The 20,270-nt window shown below is 41.9% G+C and overlaps 1 protein-coding gene across 2 annotated transcripts in view; it reads left to right on the forward strand.

Annotated features, from left to right (window-relative positions):
- Window positions 1-20,270, forward strand: part of Efcab3 (EF-hand calcium binding domain 3) — a 316,604-nt gene that overhangs the window by 125,608 nt on the left and 170,726 nt on the right. For both annotated transcript variants that reach the window (XM_031352655.1, XM_031352656.1), the window contains exons 67-73: window positions 2,664-2,768; window positions 11,706-11,759; window positions 13,177-13,281; window positions 13,787-13,840; window positions 14,418-14,522; window positions 17,442-17,495; window positions 18,475-18,579. In XM_031352655.1, the coding sequence (XP_031208515.1) occupies window positions 2,664-2,768; window positions 11,706-11,759; window positions 13,177-13,281; window positions 13,787-13,840; window positions 14,418-14,522; window positions 17,442-17,495; window positions 18,475-18,579 (582 nt within the window). The remainder of the gene's footprint in view (window positions 1-2,663; window positions 2,769-11,705; window positions 11,760-13,176; window positions 13,282-13,786; window positions 13,841-14,417; window positions 14,523-17,441; window positions 17,496-18,474; window positions 18,580-20,270) is intronic.

Genomic DNA, 20,270 nt, shown 5'->3' on the forward strand with positions numbered 1-20,270 from the left:
TTCCTGTTGTTTTTGTTGTAAGAGGTGGAATTAGGTTTGTGTGGATTTGTTGAAAGACTACTTTCTTGTTTTTTCTAGGGTGTAGTTTTGCTCCTTATGTTGATGTTTTCCATCTATTATCCTTTCTAGGGCTGGATTTATGGAAAGATATTGTGTAAATTTTGTTTTGTCATGGAATATCTTATTTTCTCCATCTATGGTAATTGAGAGTTTTGCTGGGTATAGTAGCCTGGGCTGGCATTTGTGTTCTTGTAGGATCTGTATAACATCTGCCCCGGGTCTTCTAGCTTTCATAGTCTCTGGTGGGAAGTCTGATATAATTCTGATAGGCCTGACTTTATATGTTACTAGACCTTTTTCCCTTAATGTTTTTAAAATTCCTTCTCTGTTTAGTGCATTTAGTGTTTTTATTATTATGTGACAGGAGGAATTTCTTTTCTGGTCCAGTCTATTTGAAGTTCTGTAGGCTTCTTGTATGTTCATGGGCATTTCTTTCTTTTGGTTAGGGAAGTTTTCTTCTATAATTTTGTTGAAGATATTTACTGGCCCATTTCATTGGGAGCCTTCAATCTCTTCTATGCCTATCCTTAGGTTTGGTCTTCTCATTGCATCCTGGATTTCCTGGATATTCTGAGTTACGCGCTTTTTGCTTTTTGCATTTTCTTTGACTGTTGTGTCAATGTTTTCTATGGTGTCTTCTGCTCCTGAGATTCTCTCTTCTATCTCCTGTATTCTGTTGGTGATGCTTGCATCTATGACTCCTGATTTCTTTCCTAGGTTTTCTATCTCCAGGGTTGTCTCTCTTTCTGATTTCTTTATTGTTTCTATTTCCATTTTTAGATTCTGGATGGTTTTGCTCATTTCCTTCACCTGTTTTATTGTGTTTTCCTTTAGTTCTTTAAGGGATTTTTGTGTTTCCTCTTGAAGGGCTTCTAGCTGTTTACCTGTTGTTCTCCTGTATTTCTTTGAGGGTGCTATTTATTTATTTATTTATTTATTAAAGTCCTATATCATCATCATGAGAAATGATTTTATATCTGAATCTTGCTTTTCCAGTGTGATGGTATGTCCAGGACTTGCTATGGTAGGAGTATTGGGTTCTGATGATGCCAAGTAACCCTGGTTTGTGTTGCTTATATTCTTATGCTTACCCCGCACCATCTGGTTATCTCTAGTGCCACCTGCTCTTGCTAAATCTGATTGGAGCCTGTCCTTCCTGTGATCCTGGTTGTGTAAGAACTCCTTAGAGTCAAGCTGTCTCTGGGATCCTGTGATTCTGGGATACTGTGACCCTGGACTTGTTAGAGCACCTAGGAGTGGAGCTTCCTCTGGGTGTCATGGGACTGGCTACAGAGTTTGCACCCAAGGTCTGCTCAGACATACTGGAAGGAACCTGAGCCACTGGGCTGGCAGAGTTCCTGTGTGCCTGGTCCCCCTGGTCCCAGTTACTCCTGGTGTTGGGACAGATGTTGTGTCCTCCTCACCTCTGATCCTGGATGTGTTAGAGTGCCTAGGAGTGGAGCTTCCTCTGGGTGTTGTGGGACTGGCTGCAGAGTTTGCGCCCAAGGTCTGCTCAGGACCCTGTTTAAGACTTTTGTCACCAACAATTCCACTAACTTGAGGGGACTGCTTTGAACCTCCAGCAGGCTAAGCTTCCGTCCAGTCCAGCCTGGTGTGCAATGGACCCGGATACCAGTCTGTAGTCCAACTCCCAACAATGGTCAGCAGCAGCTGTGAATGGAAGTCCAAGGATCTAGCAGTTGCTTAGTCCCACAAGGCAAGCAGGAAAAGCAGAGACTAACACACTTTCTTTACACTAACATACACTAAGACACACATTTCATGCATACAATAGACAAAAAAATTAAAAGACTATTTCTATTTACCTTACAACAAACAGCACATATTGTGAACTATTTTATTGACTTTCTATGTGTAGTTTGACAAGCCTATTTGGAATTTCAAGGCATAAATACATTTTATTTTAATGTAATTTATGGTCATTGTATTACTTAGAATTTGATTAGGAACACATAATTACTAGGAACAGCATAGCCAAGAGTTTTATTACAATATTAAGCCATGAAATCGTGAGATCTGCTGAAGGGCTCTGAGGGCTGAGGCCTCTGCTCCTAGTCATGAACCCAAAATCATTTCACTTGTGACTTTCATGCAGATATACCATGGAACTGTACAGTGAAGGTATCTGTACAAATGAGACAAGAATATTACACTTCTAAGATGGCTGCTTCACTGCCCTAGGAAGCAGCCAGATAGCCCCATGCAAACACTCTCTGCATCAGTAGACACAGTAGATGTAAGTAGAAAGTTGCACAGAGTGTAGCGACCTGCAACTTCATTTCTGCTCTGCAATTATGCATGTTTCTCTTGGACAAATACTACCTGAAGGCTATACAGAAAGGCTGTGGGTGTGACTCAGAGGTAGAGCTTAACATGTGTGAGGCCCTGGGTTCAAGTCGAATCACAGAAGAAAAAAATAAAAACATGTATAGAAAATGGGATTCTTGGAAACATGATTTCAGCTTAGTAAGTTAGTGCCATTAAAACCACTTTAGTCAATAAAGATGCTAATAATGAGTTTACATATGGAAGATGTTAGTAAAAATACACCTTTTTTATTCCCGTGTTATCTTTTTCCTAAGAGGGAAAGGTTCATATAAATAACCTGGACAATGTCCTGAAAAGTCTGGGAATCAATCTCAGTGAAGAGGAATTTGCAAAGCTGTCCGAAGACCTACCTGTGGACTGTAAGTGATACAAATAGCCCCAGGATATCCTCTTATCTTTGTGTTACATCTAATCTATTTTTAAATAGATGTAATTGGTGACAGATACATATTAGAAAATTTGGAGAAACTAATAATAAAGTAAGAGTATATCTGGGTCTTTATTATAATTAAACAAAATCAGCTGGCTTCTATAAGAATTGCTAAAATGCCTTTAATCCCAGTACTCAGGAGTCTGAGGCAGGCAGATCTCTGTGAATTTGAGGCTATCATAGTCTATATAGTGAGTTCCAAGCTAACCTGGAATACATAGAGCTACATAGGGAGATCCTCTCTTACACACACACACATACACACACATACACACACACACACACATGCTCACTCATGTGCACACAGATTATATTAGTATGAAAATCTTTAGAGAAATCAATAGACGCACTCTTCCACTCGTTCCTTCTCCTATTGGTGAAATCTGAAGTTCTGATGGTTCTGGTGGTAGTGCAGGGTACCTTCTAGTTCCTTCTGCTCCTCTGACATCATTGTTAGATCTGTGTTGTGGGATCCATAAAGTCATGCCATGCTACAGGTCTCATGTGGAAAGTTTATTCAGGAAGGTGGGAGGGGATACAGAGGCTGCCTCTTGTAGAGGTAGAGGGGAAAGGGGAAGTGGGAAAGAGGAATGAGGCCTTCTATCCAGGAGATATGGCGAATGCACAGGTGGAGGACATGCAAGACAAGGCCACAGTGAGTCCATGACCGGGATCAGTAGGGGCTCTTCTCTATGTATCACCCCTACCTTGGGAAAGAGAGGCATCGGTGTGCAAATTTTTGATCAATTGGAAAGTAGGCAATGATAGATTGGAGTACCACAAAGAATTGAGGTGTTATGGACTGTAGGGCACTGGGGCAGAGATGAAGTATTGAGAGTTTCGATTTTGTTGCAGTCTGGGGAAATTAATGCCTCTATGTAACATGTCCCAGATGCCTTAAAACAGTTTTCCATGTCAAAGAGGGTAATATAAAAAGGTATGGAGTCATGGCAACCCCAGGGTCAGGGCAGTTGGTGAAAGGCGAAGTAAAGTTATTTGACAAAGTCACTGGAGAAGCTGTAAGTGGCAGTTGTAAGCTAATCCCAGGAGGTGCGCGCGCACACACACACACACACACACACAGCCAGAAATCTCCAAAGCAGCCAGGTTGGGTGGCATTAAGGAGCTGATAGGCGGAGGTCAGAATCTGAAGCAGGAGATGAAATGACAAGTTTGTATTATTTAGGAGGGAGGGTGTCAAAGAAGTAATGACCTCGGAAGAGAGCTTAATAATCTCTACCACTTCCCTTGTCTTCAGAGGTTAGGTAATTTCTCTGGATATTAATCATGCTTATTGGGAGTCCAGGGTTGGCGTGACCATAGAGTTTACCAACAATGTCCATTTCCCACCTGGGATTCCAGATATGGAAGAAGAGGGTCTTGTAGTATAGATAGAGGAGCTAATTTTTCTCTGCATTGGCAAATGTAATTGGTAAGACCAGTAGGGGGAGCCTCCATATCTGTCTGGTGATTCTTTATAGTAACTTTGTATCTGGTCAAAGAGGAAGCAAACAAAAAGGTCACAATATACAGCAAGAAAGGTGGATATGGGGTGATGGGAATTTTAATGGGCTCTTGGCATCAGCTATACAACACTTTCCAACCCTATTCAGAGACTGTTCTGAATGAGAGTTTTTTTGATTTTAGAATCTCTATATGTAAGGGTTAACCTGGCTTGAAACAAGCAAGAGGGAGAGAAGAAAAAAAAAAGTCCATATCTGATCAGTAGGGTGGAGCACTGCTGCCAGAGTGAAGCTTCATTCTTCTGGTACTGGGGACCAGGTGGCTGGTCTCAGCATCCTCTGACGATTAAGGGAGCAGGGTCCTGCTGGTGTGGATGTGTAAGAAGGGAAGTTATTCTGAGGTGGGGGGATAAAGGGCTTAAGGTGAGATAGGTGAATCCAATGAGGGAGTCCCTCAAGCTTAGCAGCTGTAGGTCACAAGAATCACTTTGAAGGAACCCTGACATTTAGAAGAAAGGGGTGAGGGATGATGGCCTAGAGTGTAGAGAAGGATCTGATCACCAATGTTGATAGAGAGTGGACAGGAGTTAGTGTGTGGCCTTGGTAGACAGTGGTCAGTAAAGTTCCATAGGAGGAAGCAGAGATGACAGAGTAAGGGAGTGAGTGGTGATCAGGGAGGGGAAAAGATTTGGATGAAAGACCAGGAGTCAGATCTGGTTGTTCATACATGAGCTCAAAGAGTGAGAGGTCAAGGTGAAGTTCCTGTGACAGTTTGATAAGGATATTTCTAAAGGAAATGTTAGTCTGTCCTGTCTTTCCTGAGGACTAGGATGGTATGGGATATGAAAATACCAAGGGATGTTGAGGGCTTTCAATAAGGTTTGAGAAACCTGGGAGGTGAATTCAGGATCATTGTCTGACTAGAGGGAGGCAGGGATTCCAAATCAGGGGATGATCTCTCAGAAAAGGAGATCAGAGACTCTATGAGCCTTTTTGCTGGTGGTGGGGAATGCCTTCACCCACCCTGAGAAGGTGTCCACCAAGACCAGGAAGTACCTGACACATTTAACTGTGGACATGTGGGTAAAGTCAAGTTTCCAGTCAGTCCCAAGGAGGGGGCATCTACCATGGTGGGTAGAAAAGAGGGGCTATGATAGCTGCAGTTGGGGTCTGACATCTGACAGATTTCACAAGTGGCAGCGATAGACCTTAAGAAATGCAAGTCATCAGGGGTAGGCTGTAGTTGGGCTTTAACAAAGTGAGATGAGGCTTGGCTATTAGGATAAAGGAGCTGGTGTAGATAGGACAGAATAACAGGAGGGATGTGCATTGTAGTGTGAGAATGTCTTGTGGTGAATGTAATGAGTCTGGGCCTCCAAGGGCCATAGCTCTAGCTGCCTTGTCAGCCTGGTAGGGATGATGGAGTTGTTGGTCTGGACAGTTCCAATAGCTGTGGGGAGGTAGGAGGGTTTTAGGATGGTCATAACTTGGTCTGCATTGGTTATTGAGCCTCCTTTTGCTGTAAGTAACCCATGCTCTCTCCAGATGGCAGCATGGAACATGGATATGGAAGGCATTCTTAGTCTGTGTAGATGTTTAGTGATTGTCCCTATGCCAATTGGAAGGTGAGTAAGTGTTACAGTAAATCTCCAACCCAAATATCCCCCGGCAATGAAAACACAACTCAATTAATATGAATGCAAACTGTGCACCTAGATTGGGCAGATCTACCACTACACTACCATCTTCCCCATCTATGAGACCCCTTATAACTTGTGGTTTCTCCAGGCCACATGCTTCTGCTCTGCTTTCTTTCCACCTCTTCCTCCATCATCCTCTCTCTCTCCCACATCTTCTTCTCTCTCTCAACTATCAGCTCCACCTTCCCTTCCTCTGCCCAATCACTGGCTCTAGACTTTATTTTACAAATTAAGGTGGGAAGAAGGTTTACAGGAAGTCACCTGAGTGTGACTCATTCTCTCCTTCACAGGAGAATGGAATTAGCATCAAATTACAAGTAGCTCCAGAGATATCCACAACAAGTAAGGGCTATTAGTTCACCCTGTTGATTAGTAGTGTAGGCAGGGAGGGTCTAGGCCTTAGTATCTGACGCTATGGCATAGCCAGCTCTTCAGGCTCCTTCACATATAAAGGAGCTATCATCTATGTACCAGGTACAGATGGCCTGCGGCAATGTGCCCTGCTATATGTGTGAGGGATGGAGCAGTAGTAGCTCTAAGGTTACACTATAAGAATGAGATAAGGAGTAGACAGTGTTTGGTTAGGGAAGAAAATTTGAGATATCGAGATCTTGGCTTGATTGGAAAGTAAATATAGAATCTTCTATTAGTGCTACCTGGAGAGAAAGAACCCTGGAGAGAGGTAGTGTTTGTAAGCCTTTTTATGTTAAAACCTGGGACAGGTTGTGAGAAGAGAAGAAAGTGGCAGGTGACCCAAATGTTAGTTTTTTGGATTTGTGAATAATGAGCTCAGCAACTGCTAAAATACTTATGTAGGGTGCCCATCCCTGGGTGGTTAGGTTTAATTTATTTGACAGGTAATCTACAGTGCAAAGGAATGTTCTGGTGACCTAGGACCCTAAGGGCATCTCTCTCTTTTTCTGTTAAATAGAGGTATAAGGGATGGGTTATGTCTGGGAGGTATAAGGCTAGGGGCTGAAGGAGGGCCTGTTAAAAGCTTTGGAAGGGCTTAGAGATAGGTTTGAAAGGGGTTCATGTGAGGAGCCTAAGGCTGCTTCATATAAGGGGTAGGCAAGGAGGGAAAAGGAAGGGATCCAGGAGCATAAGAAGCCAACTCTTCCTAGGAATGATAAAATCTCCTCTTTAGTGGAGGGGACTGCTAGAGATTAGATTGGGTGTTTCCTGTTTAAGATAATGGCTTTGTGGATTGGAGTAATTGTTAGTCCCAAGGAGGGTGGACAGTTGGATCTTAGAGGATGAGATTTCGTAGTCTCACTGGACAAGAAATTTAGAAGAGCAGGGGTATTAGTTTAGCTGATCTATAGGGATGGACTTCAGAGGAGAATGTCATCTACATACTATATAAGCTTAGACTCAGGGAAGCATAAAGAGAGTAGATCAGAATCCAGGGCCTGGCCAAATAGTTGTGGGCTAGCCTAGAACCCATGCACAGTCCAGTTAAGTTGGGTAGAGAAGTGGGTGTCAGGGTCAGTCCGAGTAAAAGCAAAGATGTTTTGTGACTAGGTGTTTTGGGGGATAGAGAAGAATGTGTCCCTAAGATCCAGGACTGAGAAATGGGAGGCCCCTGAGAGGAGAGTAGAAAGAAGTATATAAGGGTTAGCCACAACAGGGTAGAAGGAGACCACTGCAGAATTGAGGAGCCAGAGATCTTGAACCAGGGGGTAGGCCCCACTGGGCTTCTTAACTGCAAGTACAAGGGTGTTAAAAAGGGAAGAAATGGGGTGAAGAAGTTTTGTCCTTAGGTCAGAGATGATAGGCTTAAGTCCACTGAAACTCTGAAGAGAGAGAGGGAACTGAACTTGGGTGATGTACTAGGTAAGGTCTTGTAATTGAATGACAATGGGGGAATAGTGTTTAGCGATAGAAGGGCTTTGAGCATCCCAGACTTGGGGGACCACCTGAGAGGCTGGTGAAGGAAATGATATGTTAGAACCAGTAGATTGAGTAGGGAAGAGAAGAGCTGCTGGTGAGTTTGAGGTCAGGTGAATGGAGGGAGCAATGAATGGAGGCTCCCACTTTAACCAGAAGATCCCTTCCCAATAAGGGGATGGGTCAGGTTGACACCACCAGAAAAGGGTGGGAATGAAAATAAAACCAGGTGTCTGGTGAGGTTGATAAGGCTGTCCCCTACCCTGACAATAGGAAACCGGGAAGGAAAATTGGGTTCCCCAAAACTCTGCCAGGACCAAGTAAGTGGCACAGGAAGGAAGGAAATGGGGCTTCCTGTTAGAGATGACAGTGGCCAGGTCAAGGGACTAGGTCCCCCTCAGTCATCCATGGCCAGGCCTAGGAGATCGTTTGGAGTGTGGTCTGGGAGTGATATCCCTGCACCACAAGGGACATGAGGGCAATCAACAGCCCAGTGTCCCTCTTGATGGCACTTTGGACACAGTCCCAGTGGCTTGCAGGGATTATGGCAGACCCGGGCCCACTGATTCTCCTGACCATACTTGAAGCAAGATTCAGTGGTCCCTGATCTGGTGGTCCTCGAGCCTTAGGAGGCAAAGGAGCCTGGGAAGTCACTGAAGCTGGTTGAACAGCTTTGACCAGCAGTTGGTATTTTTGCTTGTGGGATTTTTTTCATCTTTCCCATGGGACACCTTAAAGTCCAGCACTAAGAATTATGCCTGTGGAGTCAGGGATCATCTCTCCAAGCTTTTAAGCTTGGTCCTAATATCGGGGTAGCTCCAGCCTTAAGAAAGAAGTAAGCCTTCAGGAGTTGTTTACTCTGGATTTTCAGGGTCTAGCTTCATATAATCGAAGAGGGCCTTTGTAAGGTGTTCTAAAATTTGAGACAGGTTTTCATGTTTGTCCTGGATGACCTTTTGGGGCTTTTCATAATTCACTGGTTTAAGGGCAGCCTTTGGAAACCAGCCAGGAGGCAAGCTGAAAACATCTCTAGCTAAAACACCACCTGGGGTATTATAATTCCACTGAGGATCCTGGTCAGGCACCACCTCAGATCCAATCAGGTTTGCTGCATTGGTTTGGTGTATATTTCATCTGCACGTGCCCTTCCCTGTTTGTAAACTCACCTATGTTCCTCAGGAAATAGGTTGTCAGTGAGAATCGTGTGCGTGTGTGTGTGTGTGTGTGTGTGTGTGTGTGTGTGTGTGTGTCGTGGAAGGTGAGATTATAAAATTGAGTGATATACTGAAATTCTTTAATAAAGGTGAAGGGGTTAGAAGTATAAGATCCCAGTCTTTTTTTCTTTATGAGAAAGTTCCCTTAACGAAAAGAGAACATGTACCACCAACCGCCCCAGTTACCTTCCACAAAGGAAGAACAGAGCCTGAGTTAGCCTGGGTGGGAGAAGAAGGAGGGGGTTTTGCTGCAGAAGGAGAGTGGACACGGATCAAAACCATTGGTGGGATGAAAGTTGGTGCCAGAGTGGGACAATTAGAGCAGTCTGTAGCTGGAGAAGGAGGAGAGGAGGCTGAAGAAGCCAGAGAGGGAGCTGGGAGAGCTGTCAGTTAGGGACAGCAAGGAGGAAGCTCATTAACAGGATCAAGCTTAGTGAGGGTTTCTTCTGGTTGAGATTTCCTAGCAAGAAGGAGCTGAGTGGCGGAACAGGAAGAACAGAGAGAAGGTTTGGAGCAAAGATCAGAGAAAGCCTGAGCATAGGAAACCTTCCACTTACCAGATTACTGGCAAAAATTGTAAAGATCCCTTATAATAATGGGATCAAAAGTACCATTAGGCTGCCATTTAGAGTCATTATCTAATCGATATCATGGCCAAGTCTGGCTGCAAAGATGTATGAGTTTAGACGCCTTTAAATCAGGTGTCTACATATAAAGATCTGAGGTTCTCCAAGAGGCATCGCAACAAGGAGCTTGAAAGTATAGTCGAAGATGCAGTTCCCATGGGCGAGGAAAGGAGTCAGGCCTGAGCCCAAGGTGTCCCAAGATCACAGGTAGGAATAGAACCTACCTGGTACAAACTGACCAGCCAGGTCACCATGAGGCTGGGCAGAGACCATGGCAAGGTGCCCAAGGAGACATGGTTCACCTAGTACCGAGATTTATGAGAAAAAAAGAACTGTGCCTGGAGAAGAGTGAAGTCTCACCTAAGGGAAAAGGTCTGTGGCAAGCATCAGTAAGAAGAGCTGGCCGAGGTCGTAAAGACCATGGCCAGGGGTGCCTCCACCCCCCTGGCCACCAGAGGGGTTCAGGATGCTCAACCATCACTCCCTCAGATCCAGGGAAGCGTTTATACTGACCAGGGAGAGGAAAACTCACCAATCAGTTGGTGTTAAATATGGAAGCCCAGCAATCAGGTAGCAGGAAAGTTGAACCTGTAGCAGGCAGACTGGGGAGAGTCACAGCATGTGGTCTCACCCCATGCTGGAGCGCACAAGCACTGGGATCTCCTATCTAAGTCAAGGTACCAAATGTAGGATTTATGTGGAGGGATCCATAAAGTCAGACCATGCAACAGGTCTCACATGGGAGGTTTATTCAGGAAGGGGGCAGAGGATACAGTAGAGGATGAAAGGGGAGGGGGAGAGGAGGAATGGGGCTTTCTATCAGGGCATGCACAGCAGGAGGACATGCAACATTGGTGCGACAGAAGGAATGTATCACCTCTCAACAGCTAGTGGTGATGTGTCCTGCTGTGGCTGGGCCCCTTGGCTGGCTGTGGAGGTGCCTGATTACTAACAATCATAGCTTATCCTGTTTTCTTCTCCTTCAGCTGTAGTTCCACATCATAATGTTCCTTGATTTTTCTCTTCATGCAATTTTTGTAGCCATACTTTTATGGTCTGCTTTATTGGGTTGTATTATCTATCACCCTTTCAAACCTGTTCCATCACAATTCCTTCCAGGCCCCCAACACTAGAGAAAAGTTAAGAGGAGAAATGGGGCAAAGACCTTTTTAGACTACTTCCTGCTGGTAAGGAGCATCAAGTTCCAGCAATGCAGCAATGCAGCAATGCAGCAATGCAGCAATGCAGCAATCCAGCAATCCAGCAATCCAGCAGTAGCGAAGGCAGCACAGGGACCAGCATCACCAGGGGCAGCAGCAGCCACTCCAGGCATTCTTGGGGTTCTTGCACTAATACCCTCTCAAGAGTCCCTAGAATTCTAAACATAAACTATCTACAGCTGGCAAAAAGCATGCCCCTCCTAGAGCACAAGACAATCATAATTAGTGGCTGTGGATAATCTGAAGTAGCCCTATATCCCACACCTAGGATTAAAATAAGAGCATATTTACATAACATAACTGGGTTTTTTAAGAAGCCAAAATTCTCACTACAAACTTCCATATGAAATCTCATCTGTCTTTCTGTGTCTCTCCCCATCTGTACCAATACATCCAGACATTAGTTCCTGTGGAAAGGAAACTAGAACATACGAGGCTAGGTTGGTGACCCCCTGCTTCAGCACTTTCTTAATACATGAAGTTACTGGAATACTCTTCAAAATACAGTAGTATCTTCAAAGTTGCTTACAATGGCTTCCAAAGCACCATGGAGAGTATACTTGTCCTGACCCAGTTTCCTTGGTATTGTTGACCTTCCCATTTAATGGCGATTACTTTGAGGTCCAAGAATTTAATAAGTAAGTGGAAATTCACATGGTAGAGATTTTTATTAGATTTCCCTTCACCAAAAATATATCTTAAGCTTCTTTTTCTATGTTGATGATATTAATCTCATGGTGCCTTTTCTCATAGCTAATGGGAAGGTTGATCTGAAGAAGGTGATGGAGATAATTAAAGCTATAGCAGGTGAGTGGGAAACTGTGAATCTAAAGTGCTTAGCGTGTATAGAAATTTTTCCATTGTTTTCTTTTGGGGTTTTGCATGTTTGTTCGTTTTTCAAAGATGGGGTTTCTCTGTATAACCCTGGCTGCCCTGGAATTCATTTAGTAGACTAGACTGGCCTCGAACTAACAGAGTTCAGCCTGCCTCTGCCTCCCTAGTGCTGAAATTAAAGGCGTGTGACACCACTGACCAAGCCAGCTCAGTCACTCAACAGGGTCTCGAGGGAAGGACCCTGTTAAAAAGAGAAAAGACAATTAGACATTATAACATGATCCTAGCCAGTGCTGAGCTGGATTGATTTCTCTCCAGTCTGCTTATATATCATTCTAGGTACAAGGAAAGAATAGGGTCAGTTCTAGGTCAAAGACAAAGTAGTCAAGGAACAATCAAGGCATAAACAGCATAAAGGGAGTAGGTAAGGAACCAAGAAGGTGTAAGCAAAGGTTCCCTCTCTCCATTACTGTAGTCAGGGACTTAACAAGCCTCTCAAGATACAAAGAACACATTCCTTGGCTGTATTCATCTCGAGCCTTGTCCTAGCCTGATGTCAAATTCTTGCCTGAGCCTACTCCCTTGTCCTAGCCCAATGTATATATTCTTGCTAATATCCTTAAAGTGGCACCAAGAGCTCTCCCCATACCACCCAGCAGTGATTATATTTTATCATCCTTTAAGAGTCATGTTAATTATGGCATTTACTTCATTTGTTAAGTGTTTAAAGCCAATCAGTAGCTTTTTACTTGCTTTCAGATATATTTTTATTTCTATGTAAGTTTTCTCTTTTTAGTTAATAGCACTCAAATTTCTATGTTAGTAAGGTAATAGCTTCCAGAAACCTTTGATAAATTCTTCAAATAACTTAAAACTTTTAATAATGAGCCTGGAAGATACCACTTTAGTATATACAACTATGTTACTTGTGTTAGAAGTGAAGAGAGAGAAATGCATGGTGTGGATATCTCTGCATTCAGAGTTGCCTTGCCACTTTTTAAAATAATTAACGATGTGTGTGTTTGTACATGTGAATGTGGGTGTGTGTTTCTGAGTTCGGGTACCTAAGGAAGTTGGAGGCACAGTATTCCCCTGGAGCTGAGTTACAGGTGGTTGCAAGCCTGCCCAGCATGGGTGCCATGAACCAAAATCGGGGCCTCTGCAAAAACAGAAGCTGCTGAGCTATCTTTCCAGCCACATCTGCCTTCTTTTATGAGCAGTTAGGGATCAAATTCATTTGGCTATAATAGCAGGTACCCTTGTGGAAATGTTTGACCTCAGCTCCCGTTCAGCACCTCTCATGCAATGTAGTCATAGATTATGTCCCTATTTAGAATCATTAGATGAAACTTTAAATTCATCTATGTGATGATGCATATTGATTTTTTAGGAGGAGAAGTGGATAGCAAACATGTGAAAAGTGTTCTATCAAAAATGGGAATAGAGCTTACAGACAATGAATTTTCAAAACTGATGGAAAATTTGTCTTTTGATGGTAAGTATTTCAAATACTAAGAGGACTTAAAAGCATTTTTGGCTTTTTAGGATTAAAAACAAATGTGTCTGAAATTATCCCCATTTCCTAAAACTGAAGAAATTTAAACCTATATCTAGAAATTTAAAATATTAACTTATTCTCGGGGGAAATTCTCTTGAATTTCTATGAAGCTTTTAACTTTAATTTGGGAATAAGTATAAACCATGTTGAACTATGCCATCCAAAGGAAGGGGTATCCAATGTTAGCCTTACCACATAGATTCCTATAGGTGATTGTGGGGTTAAAGAAGGGAAAGGCAATGATTACCTACAAGTGGATAAAACAGAAGAGATGGAAGAAACACACACATGCTCACACACACACACATGCACACATATACACAACACACATACATACAGACTTATACATGCAAATAATAAAATCTTAGTTTTACAGAAATAATTTTAGTGAATTACCAAGTATTTATTGCCTGAAACTTGTCCCCCCCCCTTTTTTTTGTAGATGATAACAAGATCTTTAAGAACAAGTTACTAGAGACTGTGATATCTCTCCAAGGTGAGTGCAAAGCCTAATGAGGGTGCAAATAAGGCTGTGAGCCTCATATTTGTGTAGCCAACATGACAATGAGTGGTGGATGCTGACATCTCTGAAGAGCAATTGTATATGTGCCCCCTGTGTTTTGTCTTGCAAGGGGATGTTCCACACAGGAAAGGAAATAACACATTTCAAATTCACATAGCAAAAATTACAGAAGTGATTACCAGTGATGCAAAGAGTTTCATCAGCAGCAAATAATGTAAAATTGAGATTTCAATCATTAACAGTCAGCAGTGTGTATTGTTCAAATTAAAGAATGTTTTCCTTTCATTATTAAAATGCCCTGAACACCTGTTGCCAATTTTAAATTTTAGTCTGTGTAGGTTTCTGAAGTCAAAACTCAAAGAAAGTAATATGTGTTCTAACTTGATAACTGACTTTGAATAGTTTTAGTGGGTTGGTAATGGTTCCAAAATCCAAGCTTTGTGAGTTATGACACGTTGCTCACAAAATTCATAATGTGGTATATGTATCAAGGAAATCTAAGAAGTCTTCTTTGGGTATCATTTAATCTTCTTTATGCCATCTCCTTTAGGTGGTAAAGTCGACGTCAACAACCTGAGCACAGTTCTGGACAATATGGGAATCAAACTTTCAAATTCGGAGCTTAGAGATCTGAAACAAAACATGCAGGTTGGAGGTGAGTATCTGATCAGATATCAAATGTCTCCATTCCTTTGTGTCACTGTAATATACCTGCATAGATGTAGAGACAATTTCCTAGGTCTGTATGGATGTGGCATCTATCAATAATAAATCTGAGGGGCTATGGCTTAAGCAGGAAATAGGAGATGGAACATCGGAAGGCAGAAAGGATTCTGGGATAGAGCTAGGCAGATTTGCCTGAAAAGGTGTGAGGAAACAGACACGTAGTACCTGAGCACAGGTAACCAGCCACGTGGCAGAATGTAAGCTAAAATAAACGAGATACTTTAAATTAGCTCTAGTCAGAGAAGAGCCTACCTATATGGCCAAGTTATATGTAAATATATTTTGAGTCTGAGTCTTACTTCTGGGAGCATGGGTCTGAGAAGTAGAACCAGACCCAACTTCTATACATAACTGTATAATTTATAAAGTAGAGAACCTTATTCTCTCGGTGTGGGAGACTGTGGAGCCCTAGATTAGGACACCCGCATGCAAGAGTGCCTTTTTGCTGTAACGTTCCATGGTAGAACCCTCATGGACTAATCTATTAAAAATCCTTATTTTCAGGATAAGGAGAAGCTCTGTGGGTAAAGGACTTGCCATTCAGGCATGGGGCCCTTCATTTAAATCCCCAGATCCTGTAGAAGAGGGATACAGTAGCATGTGTTTGTCATCTCAGCACATCTACAGTGATCTACAGTGATGTGGGAGACAGAAACAAGAGGATCCCCAGAAGCTCGAGGGTCAGACAGCCTGGCATAGGCAGCATCAAAGCCAGTTAGAGGTCCTGTCTCAGACAGTGTAGGTGAGGACCAAAACCAAGGTGGTCCACTGACCACCCCATGGACACCATAGCATGTACACTCACAAGCACACACATGCCACCAATTTTTTTTTAATTTCACCTTTAAATATTATTAAAATGGCAAATAAATTCTATATGAATTTTAAAGAGGACATATGTTCAAATAATAGTATCATAGTTTACTTCAAAGAACCCGAGTGTGTGTGTGTATGTGTGTATGTGTGTGTGTGTGTGTGGTGTGTGTGTGTGTAATCATTTTTCCTAAGGAGAAGGGAGAACTCAAGATTTGCCAAACAGGAGTCACTATTCTGTATCATTGATCAAAGCAACTGAGTTCATTTTAGAGTATGAACATCCAATTCCTATTTAAAAAACAAAACACTCTTTGGTTTATGAGATTTTTGCTCTCGCGAGTACCATATGGTATAAAAGTCATTTTGACTATGAGCTCAAACTCTTGGGATAGACAACATTCCAGTCATTTTTCCTCTCAATATAGACAATCCTGAGATACTATAAGCCAGTTATGTCATCATTGAAGCTTTTTAAGACTTTAATATTTTAAGTGACAAGAAGTTGGGTTGAATGGTTTACAAAGTGTTCTTTTGAGTGTGTGTGTACATTGTGGCATGGTAGCATCCAGCTGATTAACTTATGCATAACTTCATTTTTTGTGAGGCATACATGTAAACTCTATTCTCAGTAAATGTTCAAAAATGTAATGCGCCTATATTAACTGTTGTACAACAGATCTTTTGACCATTCCTTCTATCTAGCTGAATTATTTTATTCTTTCACCAGTGTCTCCCCAACTTCATCCCTAGTCCAGGCCCTGTTAGCCAACATACTTTTATTTCTCAAAGTTCAACTGTCTTACACCCCACGTGTATGTAACACCATTCAGTGTTTTTCTTACAGTGCTTGGTTCTTCGTTTTTCTCCTTCCCTCCCAATATGCACGCCTCTAGTTTATTTTTCTTGTCTGCTCTTATGACCACATCAGTACTACTTTGAATAGAAGTGATGAAAGTGTAGATAGGTGTCTTGTGATAAATCTTGGTGGAAAAGCTTTCATTTCTCCATGGGTTGCAATATTAAATTGTGAGGTGTTCAGGAATGTCCCTGAGGATATTAAGGATCATGGAGTCTTTTGTTTTTTTTCTATCCATTTTGTTATTGTCTATTGATAGAAGAGTTTGGCAGTTATCTTTCTACCATAGCAACAAAATACCCAGAACAACTTTTGTATAGCTTAAGAGTGTTTGCCGGGTGGTGGTGGCACATATCTTTAATCCCAGCACTTGGGAGGCAGAGGCAGGCAGATTTCTGAGTTCGAGGCCAGCCTGGTCTACAAAGTTGAGTTCCAGGACGGCCAGGGCTACACAGAGAAAAAGCAAAAAAGCAAAAAAAAAAAAAAGAGTTTTGGAGATTCGGAGTCTGATATTGTCTTAGCATCACCTCTCGTCCACACCGCCACATGGAACATACGGTAAAGGTAGCTGTGTGTGTGGAACCAAACAACTAACCGTATCTTGAACTAGGAGCAGAAAGAGAGGATGGTGCCAAATCCAGGCTTTTAGACAATCTACTAATGCACACTACCAATGAGTCCCAAAAGAGCAGCCACCCACTGAGGTCATTCCTCAGAAGACTGTGGCATCTGCAGGGCTGCTGGGGGCCTGGGTGTCGTTTCCCCCACCGAGCTCCACACTAATTACAAGTAGGAGCTATGACACTCAGAATGCTTTCTTCCTTTCCCTGTTCGTCCAGCCTGAGATCACGTGCCCCACAGGATTTCTACCACACTTTTGCTAATTACACCAGAGACTTCCCTTTAGAAAACAGTCAAAAATATAGTTTAGGTCCTTTTTGAAGAAGACATGCGAAACGACATTAAGCCTCTCAAGCTGATCAACCTTGCTGATGTCACTTGGAACCTTCCTTTTTGAATCTTGTTAAGGGAGTAAGGACAAAAGTGTTAACCTAGAAAGTGTGTTCAGTAGCAGTTTCTGAAGTATGTGAGCAATGGAGACAGTGCCCAGACAATAGTGATACACACAGTCCCACAGTCTCTGCTACATCGTAACATCTTTTAATCTTCTCCTAGTTGATGAGAAAATGTCGCTACAAACAATGATGCAAAAACTGAAAGATTTTACAGGTGAGTGGGAAGGTTATAAAATTAGGGTTGGGCTATCCTCAATAATGTTTCATTTTCAGTAATATTTCTCAATACCCAATGCCTGACTTACAAATTCTGGTATTTTTATACCTTGTTGACAGTATTTGACTCTACAGCTCCATGTTTTAAACTTTTCTGTAGTTTTGGAATGGGATTCTGTAATCTGTTGCTTATGATGCTATAATTTGCTTCGATGGCACTTTGAAAACACAGTAAAGAAAGGTGCAGTGAACCAGAGTCAAGTCTTCAAATAATCAATTCGATGTCCTCATTATATCCATTGTAATTCTCTTTTAAAAATCAAAATAGTTTTTTGCCTAAGCATAGCATCTCATATCTCTAATCCAGCATTATAGAGACTGAGGCAGGACTGGGTTCCAAGCCAGTCTCAACTATATAACTTTGAGGCTAGTATTAAACACATAGGGACTCTGTCTCAAGTGTAAAGAAGAAAATAAATGCGTGTAAAAATTACTTTTGAAGAAAATTTTACATAAGTATCTTTTTATAAATTAAGCTAGGCCTGATGAGGTGGCTCAGTAAGTAAAGGTGTGTGCTGCCTTAGCTAATGAAGAGTTCAGGTCCTGGGACCCATATGGTGGAAAGAGAAAATTGACTCCTCTAAGTTATCCTGTGTCTTCTGCCCCTGCACCATGGCATATGTTTACCATACACACATGTGCACATGTGCACACACACTCTCAAAATAAATGTAATAAATTAACTTTATCAGATTTTATTCTGGATGTTATTATTCACTCACTGTAAACGTAGCTTATTTGTATCATGAATATAAATTTAGCCTAACAAGTTTATTGTTGCAATAGTTTTAAAATGATTTCTTTTCACTTTCGTCTTTGACCTGAAAATGGGGATACTTTTAGTTACAAGGAAACTCTTCTGTTAGCAGTCACACGCATAGTCTGAACTGTGGTCCTTAGCCAGTCTCCTTTGACAGGTGAGAAGATTGAGGCCAGTGATATACGGAGTGTCCTGGCGAACCTTAATATCGAGCTCACAGACAAGGAGCTGGAGGAGCTGATGAAAAAGTTGCCCTTCGACGGTAAGCCTGTGGGAGGTTCTTGTGAGGTTGAATTTCATTTATCAGCATTACATTTTTAATTGTTGCAAAGAATTAAAGAATGATTTTAAGGATTATAGATACGGGTGAAAATTAATCAGTGTCAGTGTTTATTTAAGAAACCAGAGAGCCGGGCGGTGGTGGTGCTCACCTTTAATCCCAGCACTTGGGAGGCAAAGGCAGGCCGATTTCTGAGTTCAAGGCCAGCCTGGTCTACAGAATGAGATCCAGGACAGCCAGGGTTACACAGAGAAACCCTGTCTCGAAAAACCAAAAACAAAAAGGAAGAAAGAAAGAAACACTTTTGGCCAGGCGGTGGTGGTGCTCATCTTTAATTCCAGCACTTGGGAGGCAGAGGCAGGCAGATTTCTGAGTTCGAGGCCAGCCTGGTCTACAGAGTGAGTTCCAGGACAGCCAGGGCTACACAGAGAAACCCTGTCTTGAACAAACAAAAAACAAAAAACAAAAAAGAAAGAAAAAGAAACCAGGCAGCCCTTGATACATGTTGTCTGTTCCTGCCTCTATACCATTAAGAAGCTACAAGCTATTTAAAAAAAAAAAACACTAAGGGAAAAATGGAAGAAACTAAAAATAAGATCAGAATTTAAAAGAAAGGGAAGGTGCATTTATGTGTTGACATAATAGACTTACTAGAGAGACACATTTAGCATATTGGGAAAGATCATTAATTTCATTGTTTAAGATGAAAAATTTAAGTAGAATATTGTTAAACTCTATTGAGAATAACTCATATGCTAAATAATTAATCCAGTGAAAGGTGTGATGGAGCTAAAGAGCTAGCACAGTGATTCAAAACACAGGCTGCTCTTCTAGAGGACCTGGGCTTAGTTCCCAGCACCCACATGGTGGATCACAACTGTCTATAACTTCAGTTTTAACGGACTTAACACCCTCTTCTGACCTCTTCCTCCAGACACCAGGCATGCAGATGGTGAAGAGACGTTTGAGTGGACAAAACACCCACACATATATAGTAAAAAATAAAGTATATGATCTGATGGTGTTCCCTATGGCTACAGATGTGTATTCATCACAATTATTATTTTGAGAATATTTCTGTTATCCCCACACAGAAACACCATACCCAGTGCCAGTCATTCCTCATCCCCAATTCTTCTACATCACTAGGACAGCCACTAACCCATCTTCATCAATTTGCCCATTGCAAACAGTTCCTATAAATGGGATTGCATAATATCTTATTATGTACCAATACTTTGTTACTAAATAATCTTTTTTTTTTCTTTTGAGACAGGGTTTCTCTATATAGCTTTGGCTGTCCTGGAACTCACTCTGTAGACCAGACTGACCTCGAACTCAGAAATCCACCTGCCTCTGCCTCCCAAGTACTGGGATTAAAGGCATGCACCACCACTGCCCAGCTGAATAATCTTGCATAATAGAAATATCACATTTTATTTATTATTTATCTGTTCATTGGTAAATGAGTATTTAATTATTTCCAAATTTGGGCAAGTATGGATGGTCCTGCAAGTATTCACATACAAGTCTTTGTGTTGATATATGTTTTAACTTTTCTAGGACATTTCTAGAAGCAATATTGCTGGCCCATATAGTAACTTTTTATTTAATGGATAAAGAAAGCCAGGCTAGGTGCTAAGGAAATGACTTAGTAGTTAAGGCTTCTCTTT

The sequence above is a fragment of the Mastomys coucha genome, unplaced genomic scaffold (assembly GCF_008632895.1).
Source record: "Mastomys coucha isolate ucsf_1 unplaced genomic scaffold, UCSF_Mcou_1 pScaffold5, whole genome shotgun sequence".
NCBI classification, from domain to species: Eukaryota; Metazoa; Chordata; class Mammalia; order Rodentia; family Muridae; genus Mastomys; species Mastomys coucha.